Genomic DNA, 26,396 nt, shown 5'->3' on the forward strand with positions numbered 1-26,396 from the left:
TTTTTAAATTTTCGTTACATGACAGCGTTGCATTTTTTATAACCGAGCCACACCTGTTTGTTACATAAGTTTTCGACTTATTTCCCTTTGGTGACAAAACGTCTCCGTAATCATGACCGAAAAATAGGGCAACATATTACATCCGCAGTACCGATTTATCTCCAAGTTATTCAGAGTGAACATAAATATCAATGTACGTACCGAGTTTTGAAGTAAAGGTTTTTATTACTATGTATGTATGTATGTACTTTAGTATAAAGCTTTCATATCAATTGAGGTTTACTCTGTGTACACATGCAATCTATTTAACGCAAAAGCTGCTTAACTATACAAACCAAATAAAGTTAGACACTTCTTCTCTCCTGTATTGCGTGTATTTGTACATACATAAATATGATCTGTTACATACGTAATTTTTTGTACGAGATATCAGTTAAGTGATAATCGTTGTTATATGTTTGTACATACGTACGCTCATTCACTATCCAAGGTCTCAACTCAACCCCAGCTGCCAGTCTACATTTTGACGTAGATTTGCAGACAAATTTGTCATACTTATTTCGCTACATTGCGTCAGTGTATCAGGTCAATTGGCACGTCCAACACATATGCACAATTATCGATTTCTAAATTCAATTGTTTTTACACAATGGTTAAAGTTAAATACAAAATTAAACGAAAATCTCGCAATGATTCCAAAACTAAGAAACCGGTGTCCAAAAAATCTAAAAAATTCGGGGGACGAATTCCTCGAAAAAATATGGTACAAATTTGCTCAATTAATTTCTGAACAGATTTTTATTTGTATTTCCTTTCAGCCATGTGGCGTCTGTGGGGAGAAAGCAAAAGCTCAAAATTACGGAGGCATTTCTTGCAATTCTTGCCGGTCGTTTTTTCATTATTTTGTCATCAACAAGGTCGAGAATCCTACGTCATTCCGACATCTTAAGAAAAATTGCAAATTTGCAAAAAATTGCACAATTAACAAAGTTACGAGAAAAAAGTGTAAAACGTGTCGATTCTTTAAATGCGTAAGCATTGGAATGTCGCCGGTTTGGGTGTGGAAGGAGTATCAAAAAGCACAAGAGCTTAAACAGCAAAGAAACCCGACAAACATTTTCAAGATTGAATTATCAGTATTAAGCGATGAGGATGTTGAAAAAATTGGAAATTTATCAAAATTCTATCAAACGGCGTGCGAATTAATTCCCTACACGTTTCTAACGCGAGAAGAAAATGAAGTCTTGAGCTATACTAAAATCTTTTTGATTGATATTGGCTTATTGTCTACGGCGATTAGAAGGTAAAGAGAAATACACTCTTAAAAATAATGTTACCTTTTGCGAAGTAAATGCACTCTTAATTCTGAGTTAAGTAAAATGTGGGAACGTCCATATATTACGCCATCAAAAAACGCCAATTATTAAACCAGCTACCTACTCTATCCTACTCCTCATATTTAGTTTAACACAAGTAGGCGACCCAAAACCACCCACCCACCTTTTTTGATGACGTAATATATGGACGTTCCCTTTACTCAATCCAGATTAAAATCCTGATCAAGATTACGTTGCACTGAATTTAGTATAGTTTGCTTATTATAATATTAGTACCAGTATTTTTTGTATATTCAGGTTCGTATGTTTTGCAAGGATGCTTCCCGAATTTGCAAAGCTTAGCTTGCACGATCAAGCAAATTTGTTGAGGCGATCGGTCATGGAAATGTTCCTTTTGAGAGAAGTGATAACGTATGATATCGAGAACCGCAAGTTCGGTTCGTACACGGACGAATTCCCTGAGAAATTACCCGTCCTCACGGTAAGCTTGGTTTTCATTTTTCTTCGTTGTACAGGTAAATATATGTTAGATTTCATGCACCTTTTCGCACTTCTTGCAAAAAATATGAGAAATTGACGCCACGAATCGGAAAGAAATCGTCTGCTTAGTGGGGCATATTTCTTGAATTTGTTGCACTCGTGCTAGAAATTATTTCCACCGTAAAATATAAATTTTTGGAAGTGACTTTTTCTACCAAAAAGACTGAACTCTTCTAATTATGTACATTGTTGACAACCTTGTTTAAATTCGTACAAAGCAATTTATCTGCAAACTACTTTTACTCTTATTCAAGTCGCCGGTATTTAAGCGAGAATTAAGCAAGTATGTACATACATTCTTACGATTAGACAACTGGTATTAAATCATTACTGATCGGAGTATATATGTGACTCTGTCGACACGGTGATAACGAACATACCGTTTATTAATGTTGAGGAAATATACATAAAATTCACCACTCAGAAACAAACCAAAGTTATTACAAAATCGATATCAGCACGGAGTATGTATATACTAGGTGGCCCAAGTAAAGTGTTAGTAGATTGAAACGCTGTAGTTTCAACAGTTTATGTGTTACAAATTTCTAGTAAATTTTAATGGAAACCCAGTTAATTTCTAAGTGGAAAACAATTTTTGGTTTTCGAAATTTCCACCCCTAACATTAATGCAGAGCTGAAGACGCGGCCAACAGCCCTCGATTGGAGCACGCTCAGAATCCGTAGCCTAATTGTTCCATTTCGTGGTCAAAGAATTTTTTACAGCTTTCAGGCTTCTACGAGGGTTAGAGCACACATTTGCCCATAACTTTGACCATTTTTCATAGTCCAGAGATTCAAATCCAACAAGGAGGATGACAATTCCCAAGCGGAGATAAAGTTCGGAATTTGATTTTTTAGCCACGCTGACATCATTTTTTGCCCTATGCACTGGTACTGAGTCCTGCTGCAAGGTCCTATCGAATTCATTGAATAGGATCTCACTTAAGGGATGTACTACGGACTTAAAAATATATTTTGAGAAATTTTATTCCTTCACCTTCTCCCCATTTTCAACAAAATGTGCAGGAATTACCCAAATTAGCTCCCACCTGCCAAACCCATCACAAAACCTAGTTAATGTGACTTTTTGACCTTTTGTCTATATCAGAGGATATATTTGACCGATTTTGCTTAGATCAGGTCAACTCGTTTGTTAAAATATTTTCCCGATGTGAAAATTTCCTCATCTGTAAAAAAAATCCTCTTCACCTTTTTGGCGCGTACCGCTTGAGGAGAGCCCTTCATTTCTTTAGTAGGGCTTTCTTTCTGGATATTATCCAGAGGTGGAAAGTACTACATTTTAAAGCCCTAAGCCTAAGCTTCAGTTTGAGCACCTATTGGATAATCTGCGTCAACAAGGTCAGCTCTGAGGCTATTTTCCGTTGGAATTTCGCTGATTTCCTTGGTTTCTATGCTTCAGCGCCTTTACGATGGGCGTGGTCCTTAGAGGTTATCAAAAAATCTTTCTTCGACTGTTCTTAGTCGATCCGGTCCCAACAAAGGTTTTTATAGTCAGTTGGGCTAAATTCAAGTGCACGTTTGACTCCTATCACATTTTTCAAATTCGCTATTTATCTTCCCATTTTTTTGGTGAAAAATTACCGTCACCCGTGTCCTTTCTAGATTTTCTCTGTCGATATGCTTTGCAAACAGTTAAAAACTGACTTATGGTATTTATGCAAAATCGCACGAGGAATCTAACGCAGTTATCAGATTTTCATTATCTCCAGCGGTTTTAAAGTTATTAGCTACTAACACTTAGCCTGGGCCCAGTAGGTATGTGACTCCACTGGATTTTTACACAAGTTTATCAAATAAATATTTTAATTCTTGCAGGAAGACGAATTCATATCCGTAATTCCAAAGCACGTGATGGAACTGTATTTCAACTTGTACAAAAGAATTCGAAGCATTGCCCCCGACGATGAAAGTGTCATGCTTCTCATCCCAATAGCATTGTTCTCAGACTCTGGTGGAAACGAAAATTGTACCGATTTTGATGACAGACCAGCAATCAATTCGGCACAGGAACTTTACACCGCATTATTGGAGAAATATTTAAATGCAACGCAGGGAAGGGACAAGGGAAAGATGCTGTTTCCCAGGGTAAGTTTCCGAAACGATAAGGCAAATTTCAGCAACAAATTTCAAAATTTATTAATCCGTTTCAAATTTTTTATTTGAAAATATTTTCTTCCATATTACGCATTTACATAATCTTAAATCTGTCTCTGTAAAATGCTAAAAATTCAGTATCCAAATTATGAGCCAGAAAACATGCGTGCATATCAAAAATTTGGAAATTTTCACAGAAAGCAATTTTATTATTGTCGTTTCGCAGTTTTTCTAGCTTTTCTGAACGAACCATAACAAATAAAAAAATGTTCCTTTACGCAGTTGCTATCACAACTTAGCGCAATAACGGAAGTGAGTCACCTGCATCAAGGTCTGCCCCTCAACCTGAGCGATGACCAAGTTGATAAAATGCACCAACATTTGCACCGACTTCAGATGAAAACTTGTGAACAACGTGTCAATAACCTTCGGAATGAACAGCTTAACGAAAACAGGACACACATGGAACAACAAACCGGAGAACAAAGGGAGTGCTGCAAAAAATCTGTTCTGTTTAAGAAACCTGTTTCGAAATTAGAAGTTCCCACTACATCCGAACCGGCATCCGAAACACTGCCCGCATTAATTCACACCTTTGTCAACATATCGAATGAATTTGGAATTAAGCAGGATTATTTTGAGTCAGGTCCCCATGTCGGCGTCGAAAAAGCTTTCATGCGTCGAATGCCACAACTTTTGAAGAATCCGTGGGATTCTTTGGTAAATGAGGTGGACAAATTAGTAATTTCGGATGGTATAACACTAAAAAAATGATAAATAGTTGTACACACTCTTAAAAATGATAATAATATGACGCAGTCGGTATTCTATATTAAATAAAGTATACTAAATCCAGAGTAACGTAAGTTTGATAAAGCGTAAAGTTTACGATGGGAATGTTCATAAAATAAATACGTGATTTACAATTTATTTTTAAGAGTGCGCTTTGTCAGCAGTGTTAGTGTAATTTACACAAAATTGAACATGTATGTATGACGTGAGAATATAGATATGTACGGGTAGATGTTTAAATATGTATTCATTAATCCTAAGTGTTGATACTACATATTTATTGTTCTTTCCATGAATTCATTTTACATAGATTTATTTCGAAAAAGCTAAACGACCAGCGCCGTACATAAGTGTCCCTATCACATAAGTACATAAGTCTTGATTATACGTACATATGTACATTATTTATTTAATTAATTATTATTGCATGATTTATTTAATCCAGCAATTATTATTTATTTATACATACTCATTGAAAGATGTGTCACACTTATTGATTTTTAGGCGAAATAAGTAAACGGAGTAAAAGTTTGTCAAAAATCTTCCCACAAACTTTTTAGACAGTTTAAACTGTTCCAAATTTGAACCCTCTTAATATCGGCACATTTTACCCACACTATTATTCTACATCCCCTTATCGTCACCACCCTCACAAATTCGATACGATTTATCCAATAAGCCCAAATCCACCCCCATCTGGACCCACTTTCTCACCGCGTCACACCTAACTTTCTCTTTACTTTTGGCTAAAAATGCATACTGCAAATTAGGAAACGTGGCTGCCACGTGGTCCAAAAATGTCGTCGAGCTTTCCCACTCGTAACAATTACAGACAGGATTCCGTACATCGCCGGAACATCGATCCCTCCCAGATCTCATACCCCGAAACTTAAATTCGTCCCCCGGCGGGAGCGGGACATTTAATTCGCGTAACGTTTCGCACACCGCGATATTTCCCGGGCTGAAAGTATCATACAAAAACCGGACCGTCGCCTCAAAAAAGTTTTCTTCATCGTCCCCTCGTTTAAAAAATGGTACACACTTCATCGAAATTCTTGCCAAGAGAGGAAATTGTTTCTCATAATTGATCTTAACTCCTCTGATGCGATCTTCCGTTTCGAAGTGTAGTCTCATCTTGCTCCAGCCGCACTTAAAGGGGCGTCGACTTATCTTGAAAACCCGGAGTTTTGGCATCATCGGAATATGCACGATAACAGAGTCACCTACTTCCGTGATGTGAAAGTGTTGCAGGACGGGGGCTAAAATCCGGAGTAGGTTTGGACCTATTTGACGACGCGTGGGGTAATTTGCGACGGCGAAATGGAACTTCGCGATATTTAAGATAAACATTTCTGGCGGGGGAATTAGCGAGAGTTCGTCTTCGTTGGGTTCATAAAGAAAGGAAAAGGAGGTCAATTTCGGAAAAAAATGGTGGGGTTTCTTGGCAAATATGAATTCTAGTTGTTTCCATCTCATCATCAGAAAGTGGAGGTGAGTCAGGTTCGGGAATATTGGCGAAATTGCAGAAATAATGGTAGCAAAAGTATCATGATCTAGAAAACTTGCCGAATTGAAGTTTAGCTTGGTGACCGAAGGTAGGATTAAATTTTCCCGCGAGAGCGAGGCAAAGACTTCGAGTAAGTTTTCATAGTGGAACGTTAAGGTCAAAGATGTCAAAGATTTTCCAAAAATGGGGAAAATTTTGAAAATTTTGTACGAATTAATTCCCCATTTTGGAAGAAAGTAGAGCTGTAAATGTCTCACTTTTCCCTTATTTTCTACAGCAAAGTTTTCAAATTGGGGGAGAATCAGGGTGAAATCTTTATCTTTGAGCCAGTCCAATTCGACCCGTTCGTGATACTTGGATCGGACCTGGGTTGTTTGCTGGTACTTTTGAAACGTGGTGCTCGGACGACCGAATAGCAAATTTTTAGCTTGATCCGAGATGAAAACTGTGATTCGAGAGAGGAGATGACTTCTAGCTTCGTTTTCCCATGTGGAGTTGACCCTGGTGGAGGTGAAGAGGTCAGGCGTGGGAAGAAAGGTCATGACCTTGCGTAGAATCTGTAAATAAATAGTGAGGGTAAATATTCATTATTTCTTCGTGTCCTTGATATCTTTTTAAATAGTATATAAGAAAAAACAAGGGGTGAAGCTTCGTATGAAATTCACACTATGAATAGTGAGCTAAGTAACTTGATTTGTAATGACGAAATCTTACGATGCTTATCTAAACATGCCTACAGTCTCGTAACCATGGCAACTTATTTTAAGATACGAAGAAATAATGAGTGATACATAAATAATTTGGTGAATTAGCGTAAATTTAAGTGGGTAATTAATTGTGAAAGGCAAACCTCAGATAGGGAAACGGCCAAGTGGGGGGTTGAATTGTGGTGAAGGGTTGTGCTGGTGGACAAATCCATACCTTTAGAAAATATGAATATTATTATTTTACGTATTTATGTCAACCGCGTATACATATTTGTGCATGGAAATTGATAAATAAATTGAAATAATTTTGCTGAGAGTTCCAATGGAGCCTTATCCAATTTTGTAGGAATTTGTATGTTGGTGATGACTCCAATGGAAGCTTTAACCAGGATACAAATGTCTCTATATGGAAATACCTTGGTAGCAACTTTTCTTCAAATTTCTGGTTAGTTTTGAAACGAAAATTTATTTCCTAGCAGGGCAACCGATTTTTATGTCGATGGATGGAGGTAGGTTTTTACACTAAATATGTACAACAAGTAGATCAACATTTATCCTAGGCATACATATGTATTTACATACATGAATGAATGTATGTATGTACATATGTACACTTTTTTGTATTCTCGGGTAAAATATTTGTGAAAGGGTTTGAAAGGATTTTTAGACACATTAAATTTCTCAGGTCATGATTTCCACTAGATTATGTGTATGTATGTAAATATGTACATAGACATGCATATATATATGTACATACGCTCATCCTTAGTGTGACGTGCCTGCGCAATTGTACATTAAACGAAAATATTATATGTACATAGGGATGTATGAAGGTAGGTATGGACCTGTTGAATTCCCAAATTCCCATGCGTATGTAAATATATTTGTATATTTGTGTATCGTGCCTGATTTAAAAGGAGCGATATATTTAAGTAAGTTATGTGGTCAAGTGGTACACAAATTAACATACTATATGTTAATGTTATTTACAATATGTACAAATGCATGCATGCAGGTATTTAAATATATGTGCGGTATCTATATACCAAAAGTATAGTAGAATTCGACGAAATAACCAAAATGCAGGGCGTGCATATGCATGTATGGGAACGTTCGTAAAATACGTAACAGCAGGAGGGAGAGGTCGTTTTATTGCAATACAAATACATACAGGTCAACTTGCGCCACATGCTAAAGCGAGGGTGTAACCCGTTACGAGGGGGAACGGACAGGTAAAAAATTCTCAATTTTGCCTTACTTATTTTATTTATGAACGTTCCCTCTGGGTCTAATGTATTTATTTAGTTTACAAAACATATGTAGAACTGAAGGTGCATTTATTTACTTTTCAAAAGGGTAATATTATTGTTCAGAGTGTGCTTTGTCTAAGTAACGCTAAGCTAATGCAACTTAAACAAAATTGAACCAAGGTGTGGGCAGACATGTATTACATCTTGGTACACAAGTAGCAATTTTTATTTATTTATTTGTATGTATGTATGTCACTCAAAGAATTTTCACTGAAATCTCCCCACGTAATTTTAAGAATTTCGTTCGAACTGCTTGAAATTTTTACCCTCTTCATCTCGGGATATTTTACCATTATTTTTACACCGTTTATCTCTCTTTATCCTCACTAACTCTATACGATTTGTCTAACAAGCCCAAATCCACCCCCATCTGAACCCACTTCTTCACCAAGTCACACCTAACCTTCTTCTTACTCTCGGCTAAAAATGCATATTGCAAATTTGGAAACGTGGCTGCCAAATGGTCCAAAAATGTAGTCGAGCATACCCACTCGTAACAATTACAGACGGGATTCCGAATATCGCCGGAACATCGATCCCTCCCAGATTTCATACCCCGGAACTTAAATTCATCCCCTGGCGGAAGTGGGACATCCAATTCGCATAACGTTTCGCACACCGAAATATTTCCCGGGATGAAAGTATCATACAAAAACCGGACCGTCCCCTCGAAAAAGTCCTCCTCGTCGTCTTCTCGTTTATAACCTTGGGTTACACACTTAATCGAAATTTTTGCCAAGACGGGAAATTGTTTCTTGTAGTTGAGTTTTACTCCTGTTAAGGAATCTTCAGTTTTGAATTGTAATGCGATTCTGCTCCCGCTACACTTATCAGGGGGGCGACTTCTCTTGAAAACCCGGAGTTTTGGCATTATTGGAACCTGGACAATTTGAGGGCTACTTATCTCCGTGATATGAACGTGTTGCAGGACGGGAGCTAAAATTTGGAGGAGCTTTGGACCTACCCGACAGAGCGGGGGGTATCCTTCGACGGAGAATTCGAGCTTGACGATATTTACGAAAAACATTTCAGGCGGGGGAATTAGCGGGATTTCGTCCACGTCGGGCTCATTCTGAAAGGAAAACGAGGTCAAGGCGGGAAATTGGCGGGGTTTCGTGACAAACAAGAATTCTAGTTGTTTCCACCCAATCATGGTGAAGTGGATGTTAGTCACGTTCGGGAATATGGGTGAAATTGCGGTAATAATGGAAACAAATTTCTCATAATCTTCAACATTGTATGTATCGACCTCAAGCTTGGTGATGGAAGGTAGAATTAAATTTTCCCGGGAGAGCAAGGCAAGGAATTCGGGTAAGTTGCCATCTTTGTTTGATATTTTGTTTACATTGTCACTCAAGACTAATGTCAAGGATTTCAAAGACTTGCCAAATGTTGTGATAATTTTGAAAATGTGATACAAATCAGGTCCCAAATTTAGGGAAAAGCATAGATCTAGATGTCTCACTTTTCCCTTCGCTTGGACAGCTAAGTCTTCAAGTTGTGGGAAGAGGCGGGTCAATTTGCTACTCCAGTACACTACGACTCGTTCGTGATAGTTGGATCGGACGCGGGTTGTATGCAAATACTTTTCAAACCTGGTGCAAGGATGATATATAAAGTATAACAACTCTGAGATTGGCTCTGTGATGAAAACTGTGATTCGAGATCGCAGATGATTTCTAGCTTCGCCTTACCATGCGGTGTTGACCTTGGTGGAGGTGAGCAGATCGGGGGTCGGAAGGAAGGTCATGACCTTACGGAGAATCTGTATACATATAGTAATAATTTGGTGAATTAGATTAGAATGAATTTGAGAAGGTAATTAATTGTGAAGTGCAAACCTCAGGTAAGGATACGCCCAAGTGGGGGGTTGAATGGTGGTGAGGGTTGGTGGGAAAATCCATATCTTTAGAAAATAGGTGATTGTTTTAGATACATATGGTTCGGTCGGAAAGTAAAGAAACATTTGAAAAATGCCTGTAAAATCCGGAAAACTTAATTAATTCCAATGACACTTTTTAGGGTTAAGAACAAGGTCCTTATCGTTCAATTTTTTGCTTCATATGGTCCATAGACCCCCATCCTTCTTATCTGGCGAATTATTTGCCTCGCGGTCCCCAAAAGTGCTTTGCCACTCTTTCTCGCTACCTCTTTTGAGGTTTGTGTCCAAATGTGACGGAATCTTACCAAGTTTTTGGGTGGTTTTGTTCGACAACTATATTCTCTCTTGCATAATGCCCAAAATCTTTCAATTGGTCTTGCCCGAGGGACGTAGGGAGCATATTCCTTTTTTGCAACAAAATCGATTTTTTTCGACTGCAGGTAGTCCAGAACAACTTTTGAAGAATGACACGTTGCTGTGCCCGGTCAGAAAAGTACATTACGATTATTGATAAAGGGTATCAAGATCTTCTTTACACAATCGTTCAAATATCTCTCCGAGGTCATGGTGGCTGTGGTCACGAACGGCTTTGAGACGTCCCCCAATGAGTCCAATGCTTGCCCGATTATGTGCTTTGTGGGGAATTTTGACTTCGGCGTGTATTTGAAGGAATCTTTAAACGTTTTCTTATTAGTACATGAGTAGTACTTCCTCGCAGGGACTTCATCTGGATCATTCGAGCAATTGGTCTCATCATTCATGACCAGATTCACGGGCATGTTTTGCTTGACTCGTTTTTCAACAATCTGCCGAGAGTTGGGCTTTGCTCATTTTTGCTGACCTTGGTTGTACTTTGGTGCAGGTGTCGCCCTATTGGATTTGACCCCCAACTTCGTAGGTTTAATGTCATGTAAACTTAATTTTGATATTTTCAATTTGTAGCCCAAATTACTATCTGATATCCCAAGGTTATTTTTGTTTTCCTTCTGAACTCTACGTATCACTTTGGGGGTCGCTACACGAGCAGGACCATTTTTTAATTTTTTGAATTCAGCATTCCTCCTCCCCTCATACATATCTAAAACTCTGCAAATTGCTCCATTATGAATTTTTTCTTTTTCGAAGTGGCTATTAACCATTATCCGGACGCGCTCGCACACTTTTTCGTAGTAGTGACAAAAATTTTTTGCGAGTTCCTCTGAATTTTTTGTTCTCATTTTTGAACTAATCGAGATATCGACTTCCGGTTGTCTGATTTGGATAGTCAATCGCATGGACTACAAAACTACCGCGTTCCAACTCAGTGACAATTTTTCTTTCAGACAAATAAATATACTTTTTCAAGTGTTTCTTTACTTTCCGACCGAATCCTAATATGTTAAAATAATGAAAAACTTTACACATATCGTCGCTGAATCGCTCCAAATGAGCCTTATCCAATTTTGTAGGAATATGTATGTAGGTGGTAGCCTTAACGAAAACTTTAACCACGATTCATAAATATTTTTTATAATTACCTTGGTAGTAAAGTTTCGGCAAATCTCGGGATATTCGTTCAACAAATTTTATTTCCTGGCAGGCCAACCGATTTTGTTGTGTGGATGAGTGGAGGTAGGTTTTTACACTGGATAAATATGTATGTACCACAACTAGATCAACATTTATATGCATTCATACATGCATGAAGAATGTATATACATACATACTGGCACTGGGGTAAAATATTTTTGAAAGGGTATGAAAGGATCATATATGTATGAGCGATCTTGTAAGGATGTGCTATTCCATGTGAAAGGATTAGACACATTAAATTTCTCAAAGCATGACTCCCTCGCATCGCTTGGATAGTTGGGACTATGCTCTATGCAAGTACACAGAGGACGGCGTGCCTACCGGCATTTATAATTCCACCCCACCCAAATCCACACCATTTCACATCTGCGCTCCCCCCAAGTAAATTTCGTTTCCCAGAAAATAGTATACTAAAATAGCTTTGAATTGTATTCCATGAAATTTTATGGAAGCCACCAGGAAATAAACTCAGATTGGACTTTGGCATTGACCATGGGAAACGGGTACCAATATGTATGCCTAATATGCGTCTATCTAAGGATCCTAAGTATTCATGCATAGGTAATCCATACACGCAAGATTTTCATTTATTTTTCACTCATTATTTATTTTGATTTTCACGCAAGAATCCTACTCAAGATTTTCATTTATTAACAAGATAAATGTACATACATAAATAAATATTAACATATTTACATAAATCAATGTTGTATTTTTTAGTGAGCATATGAAAACAGGTAAAGTAAATGATCCAGACCAGCTAAACATTCAATTCGATCATTTATGTACGTTCCTTCAAACTCAAAACCTAAACCACCACTTGGAAACCACTCTAAAAAATATGCTACTCATTTTTACCTAAAATTGAACACATCCTAAATGACAACTTTTCCCCTCCCCCTACCGGGCAGCATGATACCCACCCTTAATCCCATCCTTGCTCAAAACCAACTGCCACAAATGCAAACTTCTCGTCTCAAACAGTGCACTGCTCGACTGCAAATACAATTTCCACATGGTGTGAAACCTTTTTCCATACCTCTTCTCAAACTGCCCCCAACTCTGGTCGAATTTTGCTTCCCACGCGTCAATCGTTTTGGAATAGTCAAACCCCAAATTTTGCCAGTCCTCGATCACCCACTTGTCCTCGATGGCCCCACAAAGTTCGAGATAATGGGGACAATACGAATTCCGGAAGATGTACTTATGCAACCAGAAATCTTTCGGGTTTAGGGAATTTAGCAAGTTTCCAATCGTATGGAGTAGAAAAATGCCATCATTTTTTAACAGAGATTGACACAAGGTGAAGAAATCTGCATAATTTTTGACTCCGATATGTTCAAACAGTCCGATGGAAACGATTCGGTCGAAGGAACCGGTCATGTTGCGATAATCGGTGAGCAGAAAGGTGCAATTTGATAGGTTTTCCTTTTTCGCTAAATTTTGCGCGTATTTGATCTGTTCCCGCGAAACGGAGCAGCCGACGATGGAAACGCCGTAGTTTTTAGCGAGGTAGATTCCCAAAGTGCCATAGCCGCAGCCCATGTCGAGCACGGACATTCCTGGAGAAAGGTTGAGTTTCTTGGCGATCAGGTCCATTTTCGCGATTTGGGCGTCCTCCAGATTTGTAGCGGTTTTCCAATAGCCGCACGTGTATTGGAGGTTAGAATCGATCATGGCGGTGATGATGGGGTTGGCTGAAAATTCGAAGGGGAAAAAATGTATAGATTTTAAAAGTATAATTATTTGAATAAGTTTCATTTTCAATATTCCATATGTGCAGTTATGTAGGTTGTTAAATTATTTTCGCGTTAAAAAATGTGCCAGAATTTGTGATTACGATAGCAAATTTCTAATATTTAACTTGCACAATGCGTAAAAAATGTCTAAATAAGTATGTATTACTTGAAAATTTGGGAAAATTTTTCCAACATGAAAAATATCTTGTCTTCTTTTTTTCATACATTTTCATAAAATGGGCATACTCAAGTCAACGCAATACGAATGTATGTACATACATAGATATAAATTCAGCCCTAACTTCATTCCAGAAACGTCGTTTCCCCCTCCAAAGTTCTTAGTCAGTATCCTTCTTTGGATAAAGTATCCATCCGAACGGAGTCAGAATCATTCGTTTCGGTTTGACTATTTTTTAACCGAAAAACTCGGATTCACTTCGGACGGATAATTTTTCAAGCGAATAAAACCCGTACAAATTTCTTATCCACTCACCATCATCATAATGCGATTTTCCCACCTCAAACGCTCTCGCTTTCGTTTGAAGGTTAAACGCCTTGAAAATCCAGGCCAACGGATGTGCAAACTCGGCATGTCTCCGACTCGAAAAAATGATACTCACAAAGCCCCGAAAGTCCTCGATATCCCAATCTCCATCTAATCGACCCTCCATCAAGCCGTAGCTCCGCTCGATGGCGACCCGGGTGTAAAACCGTCTTCCATTTATGACCTGAATGTCCGTGGGGCTCGGGCCGTCCACAATGATCCCCAGCTCGGCCAACTTCTCGTCCACCATTTTTTTCGTGTAGGTAAAAAATATGGTGTAAACGACCGTCAGAATTTGCGAATATAGCGAAAATCCGGTCAAAATTAGAAAAAGGGCGAAATCGGAGACATATTCGGTCAGAGTTTTTTCCTCCTTGGCAAAAAAACCCATTGCAAAAAAGAATGACACGTTGTGCACAGAGGAAGTTTGTGAGATAACTGATTGTTTAATTGTGAGTATAATTTTATTATTAAATCTCTTTTTAAGCGTGACGATTAGTTAAGATTGATTGGATTTAAGGAGTTAGTAAGTACTTAATTAAATATTTGGAGAAGTACCTTAAATTTAGTTGCGTAACTTTGCGTAAGTAAAGAAATAGTGATGCATTTTTTGTTTGTTTTGGGTACATGATTTTTGAAATTCTGATGTAAAGGTTATTTTTAAGGTAAAAGTGGTTTTATATAACATCTTGTGAAAGACGACTGCTTGGATTTTGCATTGAGTCTGGTTCAGTTCCTTTTATTGTTATTACTTTGATCTTATTGTTCACAAGTGTGGCGACGTCTGCAATAAGTTTAAGAAGCTTCCCAATATTGGTAACCTACATAGTTATTTTCCACTTTGCTTTTTTTAATCAAGCACAAATTGGGTGACAGTTTTCTGACCTATTGCGTGGAACATGGAGATAAGTGAGAAATATGCAGGCATATGTAGTTAATTTCTAGCTGATGACGAGGAAAAATTGGTTTAATTTCAGAAAGTCAAATGCATGCAAATATTTAAGTACGCGTTTTGTCCCCAGATGTGTATTTTATTTGTATCTTTATAATTTAAATGAACGCATATGTAAACTTGGAATTCGAATATTAGGAAATATGTTGATAAGCATTATCTGTACAACGATTCCGACTAAATATGTAACTCAATTTCCACATGGTCACCAAAATATCTCCGACTTTTTAAGAATCGTGATAAAATTGACTTCGATGCACATTGTCCAAAATCGCCAGATTTGAGGAAAAAAGTCCCCGAGCACTTTTCTCCTAATATTTTTGCATATTCTGAGCCCTAGGTGGCATAGGATGTGTTCATAAAAAATTCGACGAGCCACACCCACTTTGGGTGAGGTTCTTTCCTTGTGGGTTTATGGCCAATCGCCCAAACGAAATTTGTAGCCCAAGCGATTATACACTTTCAGTAAAAATTTCAACCAAATCGGTCCATAAACCAAAAAGTTATTAAGGGTAAAACTTTGGCGAAAGGCAAAAAGGGCCTACTTTGGGGGCGCGGTTGTCTGAGAGGGGCAAGTAAAGAACTCCAGAAAGCATTGCAAATAGTGATCCCCAGGTAGATCTTCTCAATCCAAAAAGAACTGAGTTTCCATATCTGCCCCTTTCCAAGATATAAGGCCGGGAACATTGAAAAAAATCTTGGCGAAATTGTCCAATACGGGCGAAATCAAACATGACGTAGAGCGATAAAATTTAATATCTAGCTTCAGCTGGTCATAAAAAGTACGTCGCAGGTGAAATTGAGCCATGTCGTCATGGAACGATATCGACATGTCGAAATTTCGACATGACTGTATAGCGCTCAAATTCAAAACAAATACTCCCCTACCTCTCCACAAACGCATACAATTTTTTTTTCATGTCGACATCCAATTTTGGAAAAAATTAAATTCGTTGTGAATTTGAGCGCTATACAGTCATGTCGAAATTTCGACATGTCGATATCGTTCCATGACGACATGGCTCAATTTCACCTGCGACGTACTTTTTAGGACCAGCTGAAGCTAGATATTAAATTTTATCGCTCTACGTCATGTTTGATTTCGCCCGTTTTGGACAATTTCGCCAAGATTTTTTTCAATGTTCCCGGCCTTATATCTTGGAAAGGGGCAGATATGGAAACTCAGTTCTTTTTGGATTGAGAAGATCTACCTGGGGATCACTATTTGCAATGCTTTCTGGAGTTTCTTACCCTTTCAGAGAACCACGCCCCCAAAGTAGGCCTTTTTTGCCTTTCGCCAGAGTTTTACCCTTAATAACTTTTTGGTTTATGGACCGATTTGGTTGAAATTTTTACTGAAAGTGTATAATCGCTTGGGCTACAAATTTCGTTTGGGCGATTGGCCATAAACCCACAAGGAAAGAACCTCACCCAAAGTGGGTGTGGCTCGTCGAATTTTTTATGAACACATCCTATGCCACCTAGGGCTCAGAATATGCAAAAATATTAGGAGAAAAGTGCTCGGGGACTTTTTTCCTCAAATCTGGCCATTTTGGACAATGTGCGATGGCCCGACTAAGGTTCCCGAGTATTCCTAAATTTCAATGTCTTTTTAAGACACACACCAATGTGTAGGGCAAGGTAAGCTACCCTGAGGTTGGATCACATCAGGTGTAATCTTTTGTTAAAATATTCCCTTAAGATTAAACAATTCTGATAAAATCAAACGAGTGCAGAATTTTACATTGATATATTTACACATGACATGGATGGATGAGCCGATATGTAGACCGAACTTTAACACATACTCTATTTCAACATTGCATGTATGGTGGTAATTTGTTAACTAATGTGTAAAATCAACAGCCAATTTATTATTTATTATCTACTTAGGTATCATTTAGGTAAAACCTTACAAGGTGCTAATACTTGAACAGTACTGTGTTTAAGTTGGATAATTACGATACAATTAATTATAGAGATAAGATAAATTGTGCATTTTTTTGCAAACCGATAATCACATACTAAATAGATATGTAATTATACAAATTTTGGATACATAAATAAGTACATATTTGCATACACATGTTCGCACATGATAATTATGCGTTTATGTCAAGATTGATCTGGATCAATCAAACCATTGAACTACAGTTCTCAAATGTTAAGGTGATGCTAAGATCACAACCATAATCAACATGTTCATCCATATGTACATACATATCTATGTACTTGGATATGAAAAGGACGAAATGCAAGTATTTTAATAGGTATTTAAGTAAAGAACGTCCGGGAATGAATGGGAATGCGCGCTCTAGCGAGTATATTGACAAATCAATAAACCCGCGAACTATAATAATTTAAATTTCTGAAAGCCCACTTCATTAGGGTCAATTTGGTATATCACTCTTAAATTTCAAAAATGGATAAGGGTAGAAGAAGCTTGTTTGAAAGGGAGCTGTTAGCAAAACGAGTGATGGAGTTCTACAACACGACAGCCAACCGAGACTCCAAGGTGACCTGGAACTTTTTTAAGCAGGAAGGAATTCCAAGTTCAAATGTGTATTCCTACATAAAAAAGTTCAAGGATTCCGAAAATGTGCAATTCAAGAAGCCAGCTGGTCGTCCGGCGAAGCTAGCGACCACTCGAGTGAAAAATAGAATTGAAAAAATTTTCAAAACCAAGCCATCAACGTCAGTAGCTGTAGCTGCCAGGAAAGTCAAAATTTCCAAAAGCTACGTGGGGGAAATTAAGGTCCATAAACTAGGAATCAAAGCAAGGACCAAAAAACCTGCACCAAATTACAAGCCCGTACAAGAAAGTCGGATCAAGGATTGATGTCAAAAATTGTTGAAGAAAATGCGTGGAAAAGTAGTGATCCTGGATGACGAAACGTATGTTCCGGTTGACCCTTCAAATCTTCCAGGGCGTCATTTTTTTCATAGCTCGGATCCCTCTGAAGTCGCTTATGAAGAAAAAGTACGAAAAAAAGACAAATTTCCAAAGAAATATTGCATTTGGCAATGCTTCTCCAGTCACGGACATGTATCAGACCCGGTAGTTCTCGAAGGGAATATCAATCAAGATATTTATCTGAAAAATTGCGTCAAGGCTGGATTGGAAGCATTTATTAATAGGTTTCACAAAAATGATAAAGTTTTGTTTTGGCCTGACCTCGCCACTTGTCACTATGCAAAGAAAGTGACCGAGTACCTCAGAAAGAAAAATATTGATTTCGTACCAAAAGATATCAACCCACCTAATGTACCCCAACTCCGCCCAATCGAAAAATTCTGGGCACGTTCTAAGTCAGTATACTCCCGGCTTCAAGATGTGCCTGACACCTTTCGAAAATTCAAAGGACGATGGAAGAAAATCACCTCGGAAGTGGCAAAAACTTCGGGAAAAAATTTAATGAAAAATCTTCGCAAGAAAATCGAACTAGTCGCCAACGGGGGTGTGGCGGCCTTAGCTATTAATTAAATTATGTAGGTACGTATTTGGTATTATACATATGCAAAAAGTTTAAAATTCCGATAACTAATTGTGATTTTATGACCACATTTTCAGACCATTCCCATTCATTCCCGGACGTTCTTTATAATACATATGTACAAATGCTTGTGTATGTACATTTTTATGTTATAACTTAGGTATTTTCTTGACTTATTTGACAATTTTGCATGCAAATTTGTACAATACCAATTTAAAATCAATTTCTAGTATAAATTTTGCTACGATATAAATAAATGTATTGCCCATTTTTTACCAGAATTATTAACATTTTCAAAAAATAGCAAAACGGAAATGAGTCATTTAGTCTTCATGATTCTACAGAAATGCAAACCTTGACAAAGGAATCTTTCGGGCAGAGTGGAATGCATGCCGGGAAGAAGAAGTCAAAAAATCGACAAAAATAAACAACAAAATAAACTTCAAACTTAAAAAATTCTATAAATATTATTATATGCAACTAAGGAGGGGAGCTTGCGAGGTTGATAATAACAGATCCTGATGCCCTTTGGATATGTGGTAAGGTCCTATGAGTGTACTAAAACCCTGAAGTGGTTTGACTCCATGGCCACATTTGCGCCCGCCACACCCACTCAAAAATGCTCAAAAACCGCTTTCACTCCGGTTTTCACTCACTCAAATCCACGCCAAAAATCCAATTTTGCTCGGATTTTGAAATTTCTTTCACCATTACACTCCCAGATAGTTGCTTTCTTCAATTCGATATCAAACTCAATATTTTCGAAATTATTAGTATTTTTAAAATTTAAAATTCTGAATGAGCATTGTTGTAGTAATCCACAACGCAAATTATGCCTGCGAAATAATCATCATCAAAATTGAGTTTGACATTGGATTGAAGAAAGCAACTATCTGGGAGTGTAATGGTGAAAGAAATTTCAAAATCCGAGTAAAATTGGATTTTTGGCGTGGATTTGAATGAGTGAAACCTGGAGTGAAAGCGTTTTTTGGGCATTTTGAGTGGGTGTGGCGGGCGCAAATGTGGCTATGGAGTCAAACCACTTCAGGGTTTTAGTACACTCATAGGACCCTACCACATATCCAAAGGGCATCAGGATCTGTTATTATCAACCTCGCAAGCTCCCCTCCTAAGGAGGAGAGTACGCCAACCTGATAATGACAGATCTTGATGTCCTTTGGATATATGGTAGTACCCCCTCTGAAAGTAAAAAGTGTGAAGCGGTTTGATGCCACGGCCAAATTTACGTCCGTCACACCCCTTTGAAGGCACGCCCGATGCCAAACTAGCTGCACTAAAAAATTCGCCAAAAATCCAATTTTGTTCGGATTTTCATAATAATTATATATTTGTGATCCCAGATAGTCCCTTTATCATATTCAGTTGCAAAATTAACTTTTCAGAAATTTTCAATATTTTCGAATATTTCCTGAAAAGGGCATGGCTTAAAAAAATTCAAAATTCCAAAATAGTTCAGATTGATATCTGAACTATTATGATATGACAAAGCAACTATTTGGGATCATAAATATGTAACTATTATGAAAATCCGAAGAAAATTGGATTTTTGGCGAATTTTTTAGTGCAGCTAGTTTGGCATCGGGCGCGCCTTCAAAGGGGTGTGACGGGCGTAAATTGGGCCATGGTATCAAACCGCTTCACACTTTTTACTTTCAGAGGGGGTACTACCATATATCCAAAGGACATCAAGATCTGTCATTATCAGGTTGGCGTACTCTCCTCCTAAGTTGTTCTTAATTTCAATTCCTCAAATTAACTAAAACGTATTAACGGTAAGTAGATACATCTAAATGTGTCAACCTTATCACAAGTTGGGATGAAATTTTAAAATGGTGCTGTTTAAGTAAAATTTTCTGCGTTCATAATAGTTCATTTTACTTTGATAATTATAAATTATTTATTATTACAGATTTTACATATACTTATCACGATAAATATGGCAAATACAGAAGAACAAAGTGGCATTAAAACATTGTCCCAACTGTTTGACGAGGTTTACGCCGACTTCAAAAAACTGGTCGATCACGTCGACCTCAATTCACCTTCCTCTCAAGCAAGTCGCATCATTCTGCACATACATTAACTGACTAAATTCAAAATTATTAACTTTAGCTGCTCTCATTTTGCAGGAATTCATCCTCACATGTATAAAAACATTGGAACACATTACTCTTCAAGTCTCCTCGCTCGACATGTTCTCCAGAAACGAAAACTTTAATGAAATTGACCCCAGAAAACTAAAATTCCTCCTCCTCCCCTACATGCTCGCCTCCCTATGGCAATTTAAAGTTGGGCGTGACGACCGGAAAAATATTTGCCAAGTTAGCTCCGTTTATTTCAAAGATTTCCTTCAACGGTGCATCCAGTATGAGATCATCACCTCGTCGGATCATTTAATACGTGATGACGACAACCAGGATGAGGAAAATGATGTCCAAAAAACAACCCAAAAATTGACCCCGGAAGAAAGACGAGCCCTAAAAATACGGAAATTTAAGCAAAATAAGGAGTTGGGAGAAGCTCTAGAGAATTATTCGTACTTTTCAGTTAGTTACATTCACGCAGTCCTTGGTAACTAGTAAAATCACCAAGTTATGTTAAATAATTTTACAAACTTTACAAAATGAAGGGACGCCCGAGCGACCTGAGTAAGTTTACAAAAATTTGTACTCTAATTTTGCTTGCAAATTTTTGTAAAAGTTTATTAGTTTACAGATTTGTGGATTTTTTACAATGTTACCAAGGCATGCATGAATTGCCTCGTTAATCTTTTTAAATAATTATTTTACGAAGCAATTCGCTCAGATGTTGTATCTTTGAAAATTGTGCAACAATTCCAAATTTTACTAGGGCTACAAACATCTGAATGAATTTCCTCGATTTTTTTTTGTATAAAAATCCGATTTCTAATAAAATTGTATTTCTCCCCACTTCAGGAAGATGACGGTTTTTCCCAAGAAATTTATCTCGCCCTGATTAAACGAGCCATTCTCGACTCGGAAGACCAACTCGAAGCAATTCGAGCTGAGCTGGATTTGATAAAATGTCATGACGAAAATCCGGACAATTTTGTCTCGTCGTCGACATCATCCCCTCCGTCGAAACCCCTGCAACCCTTCATCATTACGAAGGATGCGGCACAAAAGACCGTTTATGGCATGGGCTACCCCTCCCTGCCCATCATGACGGTGGAGGAATTGTATGAACAACGACGCCAAGAGGGGCAGTGGGGGCCCCCTCCGACGCCACAAACGGCCCGCAATCCTGAGGAGGATGCGGAACTGGAGCGTCGCATGAAAGACTTGATGGAAGAACGTGATGATCCTGAGGAACTGGAGAGAAAGCGGAATTTCGACGAGTACAAGGACGAACACCGAAGGGGGTGGGGAAATCGGTTCAATCGAAGTTAATTAATTGTGTAATTAATTTATGGATCTCCTAATCGTGGCAATGTTCATGTTAAACTAATAATAAAAATAACAGGAAAAGTCATAAATACCGAGTTTTATCGCAAAGAAATTATACACTAGAAAGTCGAGATTATTTATTATTCATTATTATTTTGGTTCTAGCATAATTCATGGGAAATATCTACATATATACAGATGTACTTCTGTACATATGAATGTAGATTTGTGATGTGATTCATTTTGAAACACCATACTACATACATCAGGGTGCATAAACTTTTTTGTTGTCCGTGGTTTCTCCTAAGGGGGTGATGCAAGGATGAATTTTTTTTTTAAATTAAAAGTTCGGGAATTGCATGCGATTTTGTGTTGAATTTCCATGGCAAAATCGCATGCAATTCCCGAACTTTTAATTTTTTTGAAAAAAATTCATGCTTGCATCACCCCCTTAGGAGAAACCACGGACAACAAAAAAGTTTATGCACCCTGTACATACATACATAACTACATAAGTCGTTTACATTGGTACATACATAAACAAAGAGGGTATTCATTATTTCTTCATATCTTTAGTATTCTCCAATGGAGAATCTCCATATCGTAAAATAAGTTACAACGGTTACGAAATTTTGATAAATTTGTCCGTAATTTATGTAAATACATAAGCTTCCGTCGTAATTGCTCAAATTAATCATTTGAGCAAATAAGGATTAGCTTAAAACTAATTAGTTTTAGTATGGATTAATCCATAAAATTATATGTGACCATTAACACTGTATAAGCACTTTATAAATGCTTATGTTCATCATATGTAAATATGTATGTATGATACAAATTATAACCTTGAAACATGAAATTTGTATACATTTGCATGTATACATAACACGGTGAAAGAAAAGCTATCCTAGGTATTTATGTATCCACTGCAGTATTTTAATATTTCTAGTTATTCACGAACATGACATTGCGTCAATTTCACGGCAAAATACTGCATGGTTCCGTGTACATGTTCAGGCTAATGCATTTAGTAATGCATGAAATAATCCTTCGTTAAAACAGAACATTATTGATACTTTGACTTTGACGTCATGTGTATAATATATTTAGAAGAGTTGCTCATCTTGTACTCATCCAACTAATGGTAACTAACGATAATTAAACGCATATACAAATGGCAATATTGTACAGCGTTAGATGTATATTTGCAGCGTAGGGTAATAAATGCACAGGTCGGTTATGCATTTACGAAAAATCCTGGCGGAAATATAAATATATACCATATTCAATATTTACGAAAAAATGCCAAGATATGTATAAAAAAATTATAAAAAAATAATAATTTTCACAAAATTGAAATCTTTGAAAATAATGCTTGGTTTTTTCGGGAAATCTATAAATATTTAAAAGTTCAAATTTTTGCGATTTATGAAAGTTGAGGAAGGGTGACCCACCCACAAAGCTTGACCGTTGGTTGTCATAAAAGTTGCCAAATGTGTAAATACATATCCGTCCTCTGGTCATAGGTAAAAAGAGACGTGCACGTGTTGCTGAGGATGAGTGAGTCACTTTCTTTCTCACTTTCTCTCTATTGAACTAATGCGTACTACTGCTGCTGCCCAACAACGTGACGATTTGATGTTTGACGTAAAATAAACTCCTCAGCTGACTTCATCACACAAATTTATCAGACAAAAGCCAAACTAAAAGTAAAATTTTAAGTGTATACATATTTATTAAACAAGGAAACTAGCAGGGTTGGCCAAGATAATTTAACAAGATACAAGATATCAGATACAAGATACAAGATATATCTTTTATCTTGTATCTTGTGTAACGGAGTTTATCTTATCTTTTATCTTGTATCTGAAGGTTTCGCAAAAGTATTTTGTATCTTGTATCTTGTATCTGGAGAATTTATTTCAACCATATTTTATTTGAAATACTAGTCAAGATACAAGATACTTTTTTTAGTGAAAAACCGGGAAACTTGCATATTTGGTAGTATTAAAACTTGGAATTATGAAGATTTAAAAACCTCGGACGCAAGGTTCTGTTATATAACGTCGTAATATTTATTTATCCACAGTAAATAAACCCTCGCACGTGGTCAAATTTTGTAATTTGCATTATATTCCTAATTTGTACCACCATTAGAGCAATTATTCCTAATTTCAACTGAATATACTGGTAAGAATAATTTCAGCTCCATAGAATAATTTTAAAAAATCAGTATGGGTCACCACAGATGAAATCCTCATATTTGTTTATAAATTGTAAACAGAGGGTGAGGACTTGCATTATAAATTACAATGCAAGTTACGAGTCTATACTATCATTATTAACAAGTTACTCGGCTACAATACAAAAAATCAAGTTGTGCTTCGTTATTTCATGTTTTTTGCAAGCTCCGAATAATTTATCTTGTATCTTGAAAAAATTATTTCAAATAAATATCTTGTATCTTGTATCTGGGATCACAGCAGATAAAATCTATCTTGTATCTTGTATCTTGTGTAACTCTAATTATTTGTATTTAGTATCTTGTATCTTAAGGTTTCGTTCAAATATTTTGTATCTTGTATCTTGTATCTTTGAAACAAAGTATCTTGGCCAACCCTGGAAACTAGCAAGTAAAAGACTGTATACTTTCTCCAGCCTAGTGAACAAACAAATCATTCCGATTTCATTTTGTACAATTTTTGGTAAGTTTTCTCGTAAAAAATATAACTTACGTATTACGACTTAATTTCAAAGGTAACTATTACATATTATTTATTAAGTTATGTAAATTAAATTGTATTTGTTGTTTATTCCAGATTTGAAATCTAAAAAGGAATACGGATCATAAACGTAAGTACCATTCCAGTAACGGTACATAGTTGTCATTAGTATTAAATAACTTATTACACATTAATATTTAAAACCGGTAAAGCAATAACTTTAGCGTTCAAGTTGTAACTTGTAACTTAAACGTAATTTTGCAACTTGACATTAATTAGTGGTTAAAGAACTACTATTATAATTATACTTTCTCTTCTTAAAATTTCCAAAATTGCGGATGAAAAATGAATTACATATTTTGTTCCTCAGATAATCACCAACCGTCTTCTCCCCCAGGAATAATAATGTTGACCCACACCAGTAGCACGAAACTACCCAAGAAAACGACCAACAAATCCGGCCATAAAGCCAAACTTGGTACTGGACCTGTCCCCACCGGTGACACTGGCCAACCCGCCTCCTCCCTCTACTATTGCGGCCTCCCCCTCAATCCATGTCGATGTGGCGGCTGCCCCACCAAATTCTGCGGCCCCACGGATGGCTGTCCTTGTTCCGACTGTGTCGCCATACTCGGCTGGAAGGTTAACTCGTCCGGTGACCTGGCCAAACCTGGGGGAGCCCTGGGCGATGGAGGTGACACCACGATGCCGCCAGAAAATCTATTCTACTGTGGAAAATGGAAGATGCAATGTCGCTGTGGGACCTGTGACGGTCAATGTGGACCCTTAAGCGGGTGTCCGTGTCACTCCTGCATAGGCCTCGTCGGTCTTCGGGTGAATCGGGATGGCGCCCTGTGTCGCAAAGGGGTCGGACAAGGCGTCGGCGTCGTAGGGATGAAATGGTGCGATCTATATTATTGCGGCAAGAGGAAGATGGAGTGTCGATGTGGCGGCGAGTGTGGCGAACGGTGTGGTGGAATTGGTCAGGGGGGAAGTGGGTGCCCCTGTGCGTCCTGTCTCGACCTAGTCACCCATCCGGGGGGTGTGACGAAGGGGAAATTCTTTGAAGAAGAGGAAGCCATGGCGTCAACTTCGACAGAGTTTGCGAATAAGTTGAACATTTCGGAGTGTGAGGGTGCAAATGAGGTGACGACGACAACGACGAGTGAGCTTCCCACGGCGCCGGAAGAAGGAGGAGAAGAAGAAGGCGGGGCGGCGGGCGGGGTCGGGGAGGAATGTGTCATTTGTCTCGAGCGGAAAAAACAGTACTTGTTGCTGCCATGTGGACATTATTCGTATTGTGCGAAATGCGTCGGGACCGTGAAGGTGTGTGCGATTTGCAGATCTCAGATTACTACGAAGGTCAAAGTTTATGAGACGTGAGGGTCAAGGGATGAGTTTTAAAATGAACTGAGAATTAAAGCGTGCTTATTGTTGGGTTCTTATTAAATATTTAGAAAACCAAATGATCAATCAATGCCATTTATAACGAAAGGGTACAAAATTATGATAAGTTTAATAATAATAAACTGGAGTCATTCTTTATGTATGTGAATATTTAAATGCAATGAATTTTATCTAATTTACTAAATAATTTGTGATGATTTGTTAACTCTTGATACAAATTTTTAACATTAATTCGTCTATTCGATGTGTAATAAAAAGTTACGAATTTTGAAAATTACGATACATAATTCTTCATGAAATATTCGTCACAAATAATTTAATCCAGTATGGGAACGATAATTGTTACG

At 37.5% G+C, this 26,396-nt stretch overlaps 6 protein-coding genes across 12 annotated transcripts; 3 read left to right on the top strand and 3 right to left on the bottom strand.

Annotated features, from left to right (window-relative positions):
* Positions 1–506: 506 nt before the first annotated feature.
* LOC110859372 (thyroid hormone receptor alpha-A) lies at positions 507–5,332 on the top strand. Its single transcript, XM_022108323.2, has 5 exons — positions 507–763; positions 819–1,303; positions 1,635–1,818; positions 3,714–3,983; positions 4,275–5,332. Exons 1-5 carry the CDS (start codon positions 650–652, stop codon positions 4,764–4,766), a joined length of 1,545 nt encoding a protein of 514 aa, XP_021964015.1. The 5' UTR covers positions 507–649; the 3' UTR covers positions 4,767–5,332.
* On the bottom strand, positions 5,189–7,606 carry LOC118439300. The gene is made up of 3 exons (XM_035860502.1): positions 7,415–7,606; positions 7,142–7,212; positions 5,189–6,848 (listed from the first exon to the last, which is right to left on the bottom strand). The coding sequence occupies exons 2-3, from the start codon at positions 7,208–7,210 to the stop codon at positions 5,409–5,411; spliced, it is 1,509 nt and encodes a 502-aa protein (XP_035716395.1). The 5' UTR covers positions 7,211–7,212; positions 7,415–7,606; the 3' UTR covers positions 5,189–5,408.
* A 733-nt stretch (positions 7,607–8,339) lies between these two features.
* On the bottom strand, positions 8,340–11,807 carry LOC118433879. The gene is made up of 4 exons (XM_035846316.1): positions 11,708–11,807; positions 10,150–10,214; positions 10,003–10,073; positions 8,340–9,903 (listed from the first exon to the last, which is right to left on the bottom strand). Exons 2-4 carry the CDS (start codon positions 10,210–10,212, stop codon positions 8,616–8,618), a joined length of 1,422 nt encoding a protein of 473 aa, XP_035702209.1. The 5' UTR covers positions 10,213–10,214; positions 11,708–11,807; the 3' UTR covers positions 8,340–8,615.
* A 564-nt stretch (positions 11,808–12,371) lies between these two features.
* LOC110842342 (cyclopropane-fatty-acyl-phospholipid synthase) lies at positions 12,372–14,473 on the bottom strand. The gene is made up of 2 exons (XM_022088064.2): positions 13,995–14,473; positions 12,372–13,459 (listed from the first exon to the last, which is right to left on the bottom strand). Exons 1-2 carry the CDS (start codon positions 14,434–14,436, stop codon positions 12,663–12,665), a joined length of 1,239 nt encoding a protein of 412 aa, XP_021943756.2. The 5' UTR covers positions 14,437–14,473; the 3' UTR covers positions 12,372–12,662.
* Positions 14,474–20,200: 5,727 nt separating this feature from the next.
* Positions 20,201–22,009, top strand: LOC110842343 (immunoglobulin-binding protein 1). Its single transcript, XM_022088065.2, has 4 exons — positions 20,201–20,284; positions 20,422–20,565; positions 20,642–21,058; positions 21,449–22,009. Exons 2-4 carry the CDS (start codon positions 20,449–20,451, stop codon positions 21,920–21,922), a joined length of 1,008 nt encoding a protein of 335 aa, XP_021943757.1. The 5' UTR covers positions 20,201–20,284; positions 20,422–20,448; the 3' UTR covers positions 21,923–22,009.
* A 1,457-nt stretch (positions 22,010–23,466) lies between these two features.
* Positions 23,467–26,326, top strand: LOC110863502. 7 transcript variants are annotated; one of them, XM_035846055.1, is made up of 4 exons: positions 23,467–23,642; positions 24,578–24,624; positions 24,739–24,772; positions 25,013–26,326. In XM_035846055.1, exon 4 carries the CDS (start codon positions 25,048–25,050, stop codon positions 26,023–26,025), a length of 978 nt encoding a protein of 325 aa, XP_035701948.1. In that variant the 5' UTR covers positions 23,467–23,642; positions 24,578–24,624; positions 24,739–24,772; positions 25,013–25,047; the 3' UTR covers positions 26,026–26,326. The 7 variants fall into 7 exon arrangements, with proteins under 7 accessions (XP_035701948.1, XP_035701949.1, XP_021968527.1 ...); XM_035846056.1 differs by having other exon boundaries at positions 23,467–23,636; XM_022112835.2 differs by having other exon boundaries at positions 23,467–23,628.
* The last annotated feature ends 70 nt before the right edge of the window (positions 26,327–26,396 follow it).

The sequence above is a fragment of the Folsomia candida genome, unplaced genomic scaffold, assembly GCF_002217175.1.
Source record: "Folsomia candida strain VU population unplaced genomic scaffold, ASM221717v1 Fcan01_Sc001, whole genome shotgun sequence".
In the NCBI taxonomy this organism is placed as follows: Eukaryota; Metazoa; Arthropoda; class Collembola; order Entomobryomorpha; family Isotomidae; genus Folsomia; species Folsomia candida.

Coding starts and splice junctions, on each gene's coding strand:
- LOC110859372 (XM_022108323.2), top strand. CDS start 650: ATGGTTAAAGTTAAATACAAAATTAAACGAAAATCTCGCAATGATTCC. Junction 1,819..3,713: donor AGAAATTACCCGTCCTCACG/GTAAGCTTGGTT, acceptor TAATTCTTGCAG/GAAGACGAATTCATATCCGT. Junction 3,984..4,274: donor GAAAGATGCTGTTTCCCAGG/GTAAGTTTCCGA, acceptor TCCTTTACGCAG/TTGCTATCACAACTTAGCGC.
- LOC118439300 (XM_035860502.1), bottom strand. CDS start 7,210: ATGGATTTGTCCACCAGCACAACCCTTCACCACAATTCAACCCCCCAC. Junction 6,849..7,141: donor TGGCCGTTTCCCTATCTGAG/GTTTGCCTTTCA, acceptor ATTTATTTACAG/ATTCTACGCAAGGTCATGAC.
- LOC118433879 (XM_035846316.1), bottom strand. CDS start 10,212: ATGGATTTTCCCACCAACCCTCACCACCATTCAACCCCCCACTTGGGC. Junction 10,074..10,149: donor TGGGCGTATCCTTACCTGAG/GTTTGCACTTCA, acceptor ATATGTATACAG/ATTCTCCGTAAGGTCATGAC. Junction 9,904..10,002: donor ACCAAGGTCAACACCGCATG/GTAAGGCGAAGC, acceptor TCCTTGCACCAG/GTTTGAAAAGTATTTGCATA.
- LOC110842342 (XM_022088064.2), bottom strand. CDS start 14,436: ATGGGTTTTTTTGCCAAGGAGGAAAAAACTCTGACCGAATATGTCTCC. Junction 13,460..13,994: donor AAAATCGCATTATGATGATG/GTGAGTGGATAA, acceptor TCGAATTTTCAG/CCAACCCCATCATCACCGCC.
- LOC110842343 (XM_022088065.2), top strand. CDS start 20,449: ATGGCAAATACAGAAGAACAAAGTGGCATTAAAACATTGTCCCAACTG. Junction 20,566..20,641: donor TCAATTCACCTTCCTCTCAA/GCAAGTCGCATC, acceptor CTCATTTTGCAG/GAATTCATCCTCACATGTAT. Junction 21,059..21,448: donor AGAATTATTCGTACTTTTCA/GTTAGTTACATT, acceptor TCCCCACTTCAG/GAAGATGACGGTTTTTCCCA.
- LOC110863502 (XM_035846055.1), top strand. CDS start 25,048: ATGTTGACCCACACCAGTAGCACGAAACTACCCAAGAAAACGACCAAC.